At 46.9% G+C, this 13204-nt stretch overlaps 1 protein-coding gene across 1 annotated transcript; it reads left to right on the forward strand.

Annotated features, from left to right (window-relative positions):
• On the forward strand, positions 3526 to 10497 carry RPL22 (ribosomal protein L22). Its single transcript, XM_005690753.3, has 4 exons — positions 3526 to 3644; positions 5127 to 5231; positions 7395 to 7519; positions 10300 to 10497. The coding sequence occupies exons 1-4, from the start codon at positions 3633 to 3635 to the stop codon at positions 10442 to 10444; spliced, it is 387 nt and encodes a 128-aa protein (XP_005690810.1). The 5' UTR covers positions 3526 to 3632; the 3' UTR covers positions 10445 to 10497.

Below are 13204 nucleotides of genomic sequence, written 5' to 3' on the forward strand. Positions count from 1 at the left end.
TTGGGAAGATCCCCTGGGGAAGGGAAAGGCTACCCACTCCAGTATTGTGGCCTGGAGAATTCCATGGACTGTATAGTCCATGGGGTTGCAAAGAGTTGGATACAACTCTTGGTGTCTTAGTTGCAGCAGGAGGAACTTTGTTCCTTCAGCTGAGAGAAGTGCGCCGGCTTCTCTCAGGTTGTGGTACAGACTCAGTAGTTGCAGCATGTGGGCTTAGTTGCCCGGAGGCATTATGAGATCTTAGTTCCCCAACCAGGAATCAAACCTGCGCCACCACCCCCCCCCCCCCCCGCCCCGCATTGGAAGGTAGATTCTTAACCACTGGACCACCAGGGAAGTCCTAAGATGGGAGATTTTAAAGAATGGATAAGTGCTGATGGGAAAAAATCCAGAAGAAAGGCTACATTGATGATTTCATGGGGTGGGGGTTGGGGTAAGGGCTATTGGAGTAGTGTCCTCAAGTAGGTAGAAGTATGCCAGGTGAGTGCCCTAGTGCCGGGGTTGACCTCAGATGGGGGTCTTATGACCCTTCTTCCATAGTAACAGGAGGGAAGGCAGAGTAGGGTAAAGATGTTGCTGGATGGGTAGGTGTGTAGGTGGGTGTACCTGAAAATTCTTTTTGGATTGCTTCTGTGTTTTCAAAAAGAGAGCAACGGAGGTCATCAGTTGAGAGGGATGTTTTGGGGTGAGGAGCTGACATTCTGACCAGAGGTATGAAAAAAATTACTTAGAGGACTGGCAGGCAGCCCCAAGGCTTGCTAAGTTAAGAGAGGGGTCAGGTCACTCAGGAAAAAGCATACTAAGGATTGTTAATCAGGTACAAAGGTTTGTGAACTAGGTAACTTGAGGGGTGAAATAAGAACTCTAGCTAAACTGCAGGAAGTAACTGGCACTCCTGCTGCTGCTGCTGCTGCTAAGTCACTTCAGTCGTGTCCGACTCTGTGTGACCCCATAGACGGCAGCCCACCAGGCTTCCCCGTCCCAGGGATTCTCCAGGCAAGAACACTGGAGTGGGTTGCCATTTCCTTCTCCAATGCATGAAAGTGAAAAGTGAAAGTGAAGTCGCTCAGTCATGTCCGACTTTTCGCGACCCCCATGGACTGCAGCCTACCAGGCTCCCCTGTCCATGGGATTTTCTAGGCAAGAGGACTGGAGTGGGGTGCCATTGCCTTCTCCAACTGGCACTCCTAGGATGATCCTATTAGAATGTAGACACTTGAAGGAGGGGGCTCAGAAAGCTGATATCTGAGAAGGGGGCACTTCTCAGCTGGTGCTGGGGAGAAGACAAAGAGGCTGGTTCTACAAGTGTTGGAATAACTGCAACTGGATTCAACTGAGGTTTCTGGAATTTCCAACTGCTGCTACCAGGATGAAGCAGCAGGAGGAGGTGACACCAACAGGACAGGAACAAGCAGGAAGTAAACCAAGACAAGTCTCTCCTTTTTCCTCCAGCCAGCAGTTTCCCTCTAGGCCCCTGTTGAAAGAACCTGACCAGAGCCAGTTGGCAAAGCAGAAATGTGGTTTGCAGTCAGCAATAGCAGCGTGGGGGCTTTCTTGGTGTCTCATAGGTAAAGAAACCACCTGCCAATGCAGGGTTCAACTCCTAATCAGGAAAGATTCCATATGCTGAGGAGCAACTAAGCCTGTGTGCCGCAACTCCTGAGCTTGTGCTCTAGAATCCAAGAGTCAAACCTACCGAGTCCATGTGTTGCAACTACTGCAGCCCATGTGCCCTAGAGCCTCTGCTCCACTGCAAGAGAAGCCACCACAATAAGAAGCCTGCACACCCCAATTAGAGAATAGCTCCCACTCCCTGAAACTAGAGAAAAAAGCCTGCAAAGAAGATCCAGCACAGCCAAATACAAATAAATACACTTCATTAAAAAAAAGAATAGCAAAGTGGGTCTGGAGCTTGGTCAACTGGCAGAGTAGGACTGAAGGTACACCTAGAGTACTCAGCACGGAGAGTATCCTAACACCACTGTAAGCTAGGCTTGGGCTTCCGATAGGTGACTATATGGCAGGTGGATGCAGGGACTGGAGGGTGTGTGCAAGTGAGTGATTATAATGCAGGACCCTGGACTGGAACTGGTAATGTTGCAGGAAGGGGGACTCCTTCCAGGGCCAAAGGGTGGTCTTGTCTATCACTGAGAAATGAATTGTCTGAGGAGTCACATGTGCTGACAACGCAAGAGACTTTATTGGGAAGGGGTGCCTGGGCAGAGAGCAGCAGAGTAAGGGAACCCAGGAGGACTGCTCCATCACATGGCTTGCAGTCTTGGGTTTTATGGTGACGGGACTAGTTTTTGGGTTGTTACTGATTGAAACACTCAGATCTCAATCACTCTGATTGAGGGTCCTTCCTGGTGGCACATGCATCACTCAGCCAAGATGGATTCCAGCAAAGAGGATTCTGGGAGGTTGGTAGGATACGTGGTGTCTCCTTTTGACTTACCCGAAATTATTCTGGTTGGTGGTGGCTTGTTAGTTTTGTTTTTACCAGGATGTCATCTCATAAAATAAAACATGCAAATAATTACTATGGTGCCTGGCTAAAGTGGGCGGTTCCAGTCAGTGTTTCCCCTAACAGCAAGGACTGAGGGACTGAAAGTAGTCCAGTGAGTGGAACGGTAGGTCTGGGGATGAAGACCCCTTGCCACTCAACTTTGGTCCGTGGACTAGTAGCAGCAGCAGTATCTCCTGGGAGCTCTCATGAAGCGCAGAATCTCAGGCCAATGAGCCCCACTGAATCGGAATCTGGAATGAGATTCCCAGATGATTCCTGTCTGTATGTCAGTATGGGGAGCGCTGGCAGACAAATTTTTGAAGCAGGGAAACTAGAAGGGATGAAGGACTTCCCAGATGGCGCTAGTGATAAAGAACCTGCCTGCCAATGCAGGAGACCTAAGAGATTCAGGTTCGATCCCTGGGTGGGCCCACTTCAGTATTCTTGCCTGGAGAATCCCTCGGACAGAGGAGCCCATAGGGTCTCAGAGAGTCGGACACGACTGAAGCGGCTTAGTACGCACCAGAAGAGATGAGCTGGAAAGAGGATGATCCGAGGATGGGCAGCTTGAGCCTGAGGTGGTGGAGAGTGTAACTGACCGCAGCCTAAAGGGCTAGCACCCGGAGGCAGCCCCTGCGCACCCGCTTCCTGACTGGGACTTTGGGTAGGAAGAAGCCAAGTGCTCTCGGACATTGGGACCCCAAATTAGGCCTCACCTCCCCAAGTTAGTGGGTTCGATTCCCATCCCACTACCTGGTTATTGATAGTTTATTGAATCTCTTTATTCATTTTTTTAAAGGCTGTCAAAAGTAGAACGAACCCCTTTATTTAAAATACTCTTCGGGCTCGTCTAGTCAGGCTCCCCCGCTCCGATCCTTCGCAGTGGGACAGGCTACTCGGCTTCCTCCCTCCCCCTACAATACTAGGTGGGAGGGGCGTGGGACGATGGGCTTTTGCATTCAGGTAAAAACAATCGCTCCCCGAGAGTACAGAACGGGGCGAGACAGTGGCTACCGAGGGGCGTGGCGGAGAGATTAGTACGGCCTGAGCCCTGCGTGCTCTGCGCGCTGCGGCCTCTTTGCGTCTGCGTAGTTCGCTCACCTCCCTTTCTGCCTCCGCTGCCGCCATGGCGCCTGTGGTTAGTATGGCTCCGCGTGAGGCCTCGGCTCTGGGGGAGGCACGTGGGCTTCACCGGCTCGGCCCCTACCTGGCTCTTGGCGGACGGCGCTCAGCATCGTCCTACCGGGGCCTGGCTAGCAGGCCGGCCGGAGTGAGCCAGTGTGGCCGCCGATCCCCGCACGTTGTGGGCGGAGGAGGCCGCGGCCCGAGGCTCGAGGGGGAGATGTGGGGCTTTCGGAAGCCGCCGATCGGGCTTGGGCTCCTGCCTGTGGTCAGCAGGGAGCTGGGGGACTGAGATTGCAGCCTGGGCTGGTCAGCGATCCTTGGAGCCGGCGTAAGGCAGCCGAGGCCTGGGCCCGGTTACCTGGGCGGAGGGAGGGGAAGGAGGGGACCTGCCACTCTCGGGGACCGTGCGCAACCGGAAAGCCTATTCCGGGACTCGGGATCAGTGGCAGGGTCCACGAACGGAGGCCTCGCTGGCCAGATTTCACGAGGAGGCCTGGGCTAGAGGACCCTTTCGCGTCTCCGAAGGAAGTTAGATCTTCAGGGCGCAGCTCTGCAGATCCTTTCTGGTGTCCGGCGAGGGCCCAGTTGGATTCTGTGTCGGCCAGGCTGAGTCTGGGCCGTGTGGCGCCCTCATGTCACTGGCTGCAGATGGTCTCCTCCCAGGTTACTTGGAGAAAGTTTCCCTACCCTTCTTTGTTGGGACACCTTTATTAACAGTTTGGGCTCATCTCTAGCTTTCTGCCTGGGTGGGCCTTTAATGCTTTTAGGCGTTTGTATGTTTTTGATTTAAAACCATCGTGTGGTGGGAATGGAGCCCATATTCTGCCGGCAGCCCCTTTGATTGTTACTAGGAAGACATGTTAGGAAGGAGTGACTTTTGTCGAAGCCTAAGTGTTTGAAAAATTCATCCAGTTAATACAAGTTTTAGGTGAAGCTCTTTGAGACAGGAAAGGATGTGAAATGTGTTCTTGCAACTACAGGTAAGTATGTTGTCCAGGTGCTTTTTTTTTTTTTAATTGGAGTTGGAATTTGTAGAGGGAGAATATTTATATAAGGATCTTTGTGAGTGAAGGAGCTGGAACCTTGTAGCTAAACTGGTGGTTTGAAAGTGCCCATTCAGAGATTAAATCAGTCAAAAGACCAGAAATTGTCAACAGTCTTGTAATCAGAACCTTTAGCTAAACCCTTGTTCCATTTGGAGTTAGATGGGCTGCTAGGACGTGTGGTTCTGGTCACTGTCCTGAGAAAGTAGATGAGACAGGATGAAGGGAAAAAACAGATCAACTGGATTGCCCCTGATTCGGAAAAGTTAGGACATGTATTCAATTCAGATTAAAACTGTTTTAGGTATGCAAGGCATTTTCATGCCTGTGCCTTAATCCTGGAAGAAAACGAGTATTACTTTATTTTGGAAATTTTAGAGTGAATAAAAGGAAACGTTTCTTTTGTTTTTGACTAGTTATGTGTTTATCTCTCATTTGTATCCTTTTCTTAGAAAAAGCTTGTGGCGAAGGGGGGCAAAAAAAAGAAGCAAGTCCTAAAATTCACTCTGGACTGTACTCACCCTGTAGAAGATGGAATCATGGATGCCGCCAATTTTGTAAGTTACCCCCCTGATGCCACCCTGGACAGTAGCGAACCCTTTTGGATATTGCTGAGAAGACATACTGGAGCCTGTTTGTTTGCAGGCTCAGGCTGCTCTGCAGTTCTTGCTGTTGGGTTCGACTCTGGATCTCTGTCTGGTTCTGGTTCTAAGCCTTGCTTTCTCAGGGATGTGACGGTGGTGAAGAATAAAGGAGATGCACTGGAGCAAGTCACTGCCAGAGGGCCTTATTTTCTTCTTCGGTTTCCAAAAAGAGTTTACTTAAAATTTATCAGGTGAACTTCCTTGGATCCAGCATCTCCTCTGCACTTAGGTGTGTTTAGGTGTAAGCTTGGCCCTGACACTGACCTTTTGGGCCCAGGGGCTGCCTGTGCCCTGGGCCTGATGCTTGGTTCTGGGGCCTTGGACAGAGGACAGCATCTCCTTGAGCTTTCTGTTGTATTAAGCATCAGAGCTTCAGTATTCGTGTGAAAATATCCTGCTTGCTGATTTGTAGTTGTGGCTTGGTTTTTTACAGACCGTGCTCTGTACTGATATTTTTGCCCTCATGTTGGCCCCATCCCCCAATACTTCTCTATTTCACCTAAATCTAGAAGAATGAACCCAACTGCCGCATTTTGGAATCTGCAACTTGGTTTTGGCATTTTACACTTTTACTCTCCATAGCCAAGCAGAGCTTGGGGGAGTTCAGACATACTGTTGTGCAGAGCCCTAAGTTGACATTTTCTCTTCAGTCTCCAGAGGTCAACTATTGCCAAGATTAATATCATTACAACAAGAATAATTTTCAAATTAAAAAATTAGCAGCTTGGCCTGTGGCCACGACTTACAGAGTGTGGTGTCTGGGTAGCCTGTAATTGACTGCCCTCTTGTAGATGGCTGCCGTGGCCCTGGCCTGGCCTGGCCTGCAGGAGGTCCCTCCCTGGCTCCGTGTTCCTTCTGTCTTCTTGCTTTTCTCCGGGGCCTCTTGTCCCTCCTAACTTCTGGCTTCTTCCACATTGTGTCTGATGGCCCTGTTCTGTCATTATTCCCTCCACTGTCTCTCAATATGTGTATATGACTGTCTTCCTTTTAGGTGCCTCCTTTGGATAGAAAACAGGAGTTGTTTATGAGTCTTAAGACACGAAAGTCAAGATTTCTGACTTCATCACACCTCCTGTAGACAGTTAACATATTGTATATTGGTGTGTTTTTTTTGGCTGTGTTGTGCAACATTTGGGATCTTAGTTCCCTGACCAGGGATTGAGTCCATGTTCCCTATAATGGGAGCTCAGAGTCCTAATACCAGCAGGAAAGTCCCCAGATTGGAGTTTTTAAATAGAGGACTGTAGGGATGGGAGCTGAAGGGCCTTCTTGTCATTGCAATATCAAGAAAACCATAAAAGTCCTCCTTTTTGGTCCAAGAGGTGAATGACCAGCCCAGGCTTCCTCTGGGATTTTCCTAGAGTCCCATCTCTGGGCTTCTGGGCCAGTGTCCCTCCTGCTGTTCAGTGCTGGTGCACGTGGCCCCTCAGCAGATATGTAATTGCTCTGGTTGCTGTATGTTTTTGTTCTTCTGCTTGGTTGAAGATTTATTTTCTCCGATCACACCGAGGACAGTGCTTTACATGTCTTAGGTTCAGAGGCTGCTTGCCATTTTGGTTGCCTATATCTACAGTTGTAAGTTTGGGCCTAGGTTTCCTGTCTACTCTTTACCCTTGACCCAAGAGTCAGAGACTGAACATATAACCAGCTATATGCTTAGAGATAGGAGTATAAAAAAATATTTTGGGACTTTTGGGATGGTCCAGTGATTAGTGCTCTATGCTTCCAATGCAGGGGTTGTGGGTTCGATCCCTGGTCAGAGAACTAAGATCCCACATGCCATGTGGCGTGGCCAAAAAATTAAAAATAAGTAGTGTGTGAAAGCGGTTCAGTCATGTCCAGCTTTTTGTGACCCCATGGACTATACAGTCCATGGAATTTTCTAGGCCAGAATACTGGAGTGGGTAGCCTTTCCCTTCTCCAGGGGATCTTCCCAACCCCGGGATTGAACCCAGGTCTCCCGCATTGTAGATGAATTCTTTACCAGAAGAAGAGAAATTAAATCGAAAAGTGTTTTGCTGGTGATGTGAGTGAACTAGTCTCCTCACTAACTGGTCCATTTGATGATTTCTGCAGGAGCAGTTTCTTCAGGAGAGGATCAAGGTGAATGGAAAAGCTGGCAACCTGGGTGGCGGTGTTGTAACAATCGAAAGAAGCAAGAGCAAGATTACTGTAACTTCCGAGGTTCCCTTTTCCAAAAGGTATGGGAAGGAGAGGCGTTACTTGTCCATGTCCTCAGCTAAGGTTCCCACCCACCCTGGCCAGGAAGGTTGCTCCCTGCAGAGTCATTTGCTTTGTGGTTGCTTCTGTTGACTTCTGGAGCAGCGTCCAGTGTGAGGGGTGGTGAATGAACGAATGTTACTGTGGTAGTTAAAAGTATTCACCTCTTGGTACTTTTCTGCAGTTTAGTTTTCCGCAGCCTAAAGCAGTGGTCCTCAACCTTTTTGGCACCAGGGACCAGTTTTCTGGAAGACAGTTTTTCCATGGCGGGGGGAATGGTTCTGGCAGTAATACAAGCCATGGGGAACTTCGCTGTCTGGCCTGCTGCTCACATCCTGCTCTGTGGCCTACTTCCTATCAGGCTTCGGACCAGACAAGTCTCACGGCCTGGGGTTTGGGGACCTTTGGGCTAAAGGATTTCCAGCAGTAAAGATGCTCAGACTTGCTTAGACTGTATTCTTAAAAGTGAGCCTTCCTTTGCCTCTAGATCACTTTGAAGAGCTTTCATTTTTATTTTAATTGTTCTTTTTTCTTTTGTTCAGTTGCTAAGTTGTATCCCAGTCTTTTCGACCCTGTGGACTGCAGCAACACTAGGCTTTTTTTTCCTGTAAATGCTACCAGAATTAGATGAGAGATCAGAAGTCTCAGGTTAGACTGAAGCCACCTCATTTAATTCCTGTAGGCCCATTTATTTATTTTTTTTGTCCATACCACGTGGTTGGCAGGATCTTAGTTGCCAGACCAGAGAATGAACCCTTAGCCTTGGCAGTGAAAGTGCTGTGTCCTAACCATTGGACCACCAGGGAATTCCCCTTTGCTTATGTTTTTAACTAAATCAATCAGCAAATGGCTGGGTCCCTTCACTATTCATCTGAAACTATCACAACATTGTTAATTGACTATCCTGATACGAAATGTTTTTGGTGTTAAAAAAAATAAAATTTAAATTAAAGAGAGATGACTTTAAAGCTAACTGAATTACTCCTTTTTTTCCTGGCTGTGTGACTTGTGGAATCTTAGTCCCTGATCAGAAATTGAACCCAGGCCCCCAGCAGTGGAAGCATGGAGTTCTAACCACTGGCCTGCCAGAGAAGTCCCTGAACTACTCCCCTTCTGCCTGGCTGTATTATTTTATGTGTGCAGAAGGCAGTTAGATGGCATGAGAGACAGGATAACTGATGGGCTTCCAAGGTGTACTTAACACCTGCCCCACCAGCCTCTGCTGAGCTCGCAGGGAAGAGCCTGCAGTCCTGTGGTCTGTTTCCAAATCTCCTAACCTAGTGTGAGAATGTCTCCTAACACGTGTCACTTCAGTTTCACAGACTTTCTCTCGTTTGCCAAGTAGGGAAGGAAAAGAACCTGATCTGTTAGAACTATGTTTTCTTGAAACATTCAAGGGGCTCCTAATCTAGAACGTTCTTTTGGCCACACCAAGTGGGATCCAGTTCTTGACCCGGGATCTAGTTCTTGACCAGGGATCAAATGCGTGCCCCCTGCAGTGGAAGCTTGGAGTCTTAACCACTGGGCCATCAGGGACCAGTGGAACATTTCTCGCTTATCTCTGAACCTCTGTGTTTTAACCTAGCTTCCCCCCCGTATTCTATTATAAAAACACTCAAGCCACCTAAACTTTTGAATTAACCCACTTTACCTGGATATAATATAGTAGAAATAGTAAATGGAAATAAAAGAATACTTTGTAGGTGAAACGACCAAATTGTTTTATTTTTATATAGGGAAAAGTGGGTAGAATTGAACTGAGATCTTCACATCTTTGTGAAGATTGCTTGGTTGACGTGAGTAACACAGTGGAACAGTGTTTGTTTCCTGGAGGTGTCGGGTTTCTCGGTTTGTTAACACTTGGTCCATCTAAAATGCCAGAGTTTGCCAGTGCATCTCATTTAGTCCTTGTACCAGTCTGAAGAGATGGTGAGTATCTTGAGATCTGTTTTATAGAGGGTGACACTGAGGTCTAGAAAGACTAACTTGCCCAGTGATGGGTTTGCTGAACCTTCTATTCCCTCTTTAGGTTCTGGGAAGATGCCAGAATAGATAAACCCCAGGGCCTCATAAGCAGATGGATGAGAGAGCAGGACTGTGGGCTTTGTGTTCAGCACAAGAGCCTTTGTTGCCTTTAGGTGAATGGTTTCCTGACAGCAGTGTTTGGGGTTGAGGCTTAGCTCACACAGGCTCAGGTGGCCACTGGGTGAGTGGACTAAGGAGGCCAGGTGCTTAAGTGTACAGCTCGAGTCAGGGCAGTTGCGGGGGTGGGGGTTGGGAGATGGGCATCTCAAAGTGGGAGTGAGAATGTGACGGCCCTGAGCTGCGGTCCCAGGAACCAGCAACCTCAAAAGGAGGTTTTAGTCAATGAGGCGCAGTACTTGGAGCTTGTTAGGAACCCAGCAGTTTCTCATTTAAAAGATATTAAGATTGTGTGCTTAGCTTCCAAGTGACCACCTTGATCTCTTTCCCCAGTGGTCACTACAAACCATTTTATAGGTGATGGCTCTTGTTTCATGGACTGTGGTCACATCTTAATCTGTTCTCATTTTTATGGCCAGGTTAATTAGAAATGTGGATGATGTTTATTCTCATTAGAACAGTGACTGGGTGTATTTCCCAACTGCCATTATTTTAAACCATGGGAAAATACCTTGAACTGTAGTGACTTTGAATGAACAGGTTTCATAAAAGTTACAGTGTTTCAGAATATAAGAAGGTCTTGTGTCTAGTGGAGTTCTCAAGTATTCTTTCTCTGCAGGTATTTGAAATATCTTACCAAAAAATATTTGAAGAAGAATAATCTACGAGATTGGTTACGCGTAGTCGCTAACAGCAAAGAAAGTTACGAATTGCGTTACTTCCAGATTAATCAAGATGAAGAAGAGGAGGAAGATGAGGATTAAAACTCAATCTGGAATATTTGTATAAGTTCTTAAATAAAATTTATCAACTGAAATGGTGGTTTTCCTTGTATCTCTGCAGTGTGGACTGAACAAAATTGGAAATCATAGTAAAAGGGCTTCACTTGGGCTGCCTCTCACTTGTTATTAAACTTTTTTTCTGCTTAAAGATTTCAGTTCTTATGGTAGAAATAGCAAAACAGAGCTAAGGCTCCTTCGAGGGAACTGACTGTTGTGTGCCACTGAGCAGGTGGAGGAGGGCGTGGGCATTGGGGGTGAGTTAGTTCCATTTGGTACCTCTCAAAGACTGAGGAATACAAATGTGGCAACTCCCGATTCACTGCAGGCAGAACCAGGGGCTTGCTTTTGAGGTTCTCTTCTTTTGGGAAAGTGGCAGTGTTGAAAAAATGCAGAGTTCTGGGGCAGTTTTGTGATTCTGTCTTCATTTTGTGATCACAAATTACTCATGGTTGCTTTGTATGCTAACCCTTTTTCTTCCCATGGAAATAAAATGTGGCCCTTCAGTGTTGCCTTGTATTCTGCTTCACATCAGGAAAGGGTCTGGGGAGTGGCTCTTTTAAAAGTCCCAGGTGTTGGATTAAGGAAAGATCTACACTATAGGAATTTGTAAAATAATTGTTTCTGCAAATCTTTGCAGCGAACTGTCATTCTGACCCCAGCAGGGGGAGCTGGAGATGAGGTGTAGTGGAGATTCCAGAAGAGGGTGAGGATCTGTGGGATAGAGACATGGGTTGGGATTGGAATTCTTGATGCCCAGAGCTCTGGAGTCTGCTTGGGGTTGGGTGTGAAGGGGAGGGGCTGGGAGTCAACTCAGGCTGAAGAAAAGTGTCCAGATGCCCAGGGAATAGTTACTTCACGCAGTTCGCCGTTCAGGCCACAGCTAGACTTAATGTCATTCTACAGACTAAATTGAAGGCAGTGTTCCCACCATACCATTCCCACAATGCGTTCTGTTTCCCTGTGTGTAGAGGCTAGAGATCGGAGGTCATTAACAAGATTGTAAAGATGTGACTTGCTGATAGAATCAAGAGGGAGAAGAGGACCTGATACTTTAAGGTGCCCTCCTTAAATCTAAACCATTCTGCAGGAAAGTGGATTGTCTTAAGATGATATAACAAATTCATGGTTTTCCAGAGCTTGCCTATGGTTCATTTCCACACCTGCAATTCTTACGTTCTTGCTAGTTGCATAGCTAGAAATGTTTAACATTTGGTGCTTTTCGAGTTGAATTTAACATTGAGGGTTTGCAATTTCATTTGTGGTGAAGTACCATTTTCTTTCTATGCAAATTTCTTGAAGCAGAATTATTTGCATGTTTCTGTTCTAGAGAAAGCAAGGTTTCTTTCAAATTTAACTGAAGCTCTTTGGTACTGTCCCTTACTATGATTATTAATTTTGTTAACAAGGTTGTGACTTGGGTTTGCAAATTGTACTTGTTTGTTGCACTGATGTTCCATTATAGTAACCTTAGTTTCATTGTAAAAAATTATCCCTGGGCTGAAATTAGTATATAAGCCTTTTCTTTTAAACTATTCCCAGGATTTAAAATTTGTAATAAAATTGAAACTGATTGGGTTTTCTGTGCCTTTTTTAACTCGTATTTTGACTTCTGATCACATACTAAAGTGGCTAACACATGGCTACTATTATTGTGCAAGGATCTTTTTTTTTAGGGACTGCATGTCAATCTGTTTAGCAACAAAAAAATTGGCTGTCCTGCTGTACCAGCAATGACCTTGAACTTCATTAAGTTTGATAAGAACGTGTATTTTCTTCCCTCTTTCTTTACCTTACTTTGCTGTGCCTCAGGTTCTGGAGAGTACCATAACCAAACTCTCCATGTAGAATTTCTTCAGACCCAGAGCCAGAGAAATACCTTGGCAAACATGACTTTTTCTGATGGATGTGATGTGAACTTGAATTACTTGGCACCCATTATACCAGCTGGGCCTGGGCCACATTTTAGACCAATTTTCTTTTGATCTGTCTTGCCTCGTGACTCACCTGCCTGATCAAGGCACAGGAAAAGATTAGGTCATGGAGAGTTTGAAGCTGAGATTTAAGTTCGTGCAGGTAGTGAAGTAGGAACTTGGTACAGTCTTGTTCTCAGCTGACTCCAACTCTACTTCACCCTTGGCTTGATCAATACCAGCTGTTAACTAAAGGTTTAACTTTGTTTTCCTTTCAAAGGCCCCTGTGGACCCCCCCCCCCACCCCACCCCGTGACTCCTTCAGTGGTGAAGGTGTGCTTTTCTGAGTCATGTCATCCTTGCAGCATTTCAGGAGGAGACTTGTGTTAAAATAGATGAGTTCCAGCTAATCAGTGGTGCCTAGCACTGTGGTGTTCAGAAACGTGTCACAGACATGGAGAAAGTGGGACAGTTTGATCATGTCAAATACTTATTTAAGACAATTGGTCAAAATTAATGGGGCATTTAGACCTCAGCATTTTTAGGGCTCACTTGGTTTCTTGGAAGGTGAGCAGCACTCCCGTAAGTTGATAATGGTCCTCCAGCCACTGATAGGCTCAGGGGAGCCTGGAAACTGGCTTTGGCAGTCTGCTTTTGTCTCCCTTTCGCTGCCTGGCCCATCTTCTGACTTGCCCCCAGACTTTTCAAGGCTGTATGTAGGGTCCTGTGCTGACCCTTTCCTGTGAGGGGGCACACCCCTAGGAGGTGGGTCCCTGACAAGACAATCAGATTTGGCAGTACCATGGCGTTTGCTTGGTAACCTTGGACAGAG

This window comes from Capra hircus, chromosome 16, assembly GCF_001704415.2.
Source record: "Capra hircus breed San Clemente chromosome 16, ASM170441v1, whole genome shotgun sequence".
NCBI classification, from domain to species: Eukaryota; Metazoa; Chordata; class Mammalia; order Artiodactyla; family Bovidae; genus Capra; species Capra hircus.

Coding starts and splice junctions, on each gene's coding strand:
- RPL22 (XM_005690753.3), top strand. Junction 5,232..7,394: donor TCATGGATGCCGCCAATTTT/GTAAGTTACCCC, acceptor TGATTTCTGCAG/GAGCAGTTTCTTCAGGAGAG. Junction 7,520..10,299: donor GAGGTTCCCTTTTCCAAAAG/GTATGGGAAGGA, acceptor CTTTCTCTGCAG/GTATTTGAAATATCTTACCA.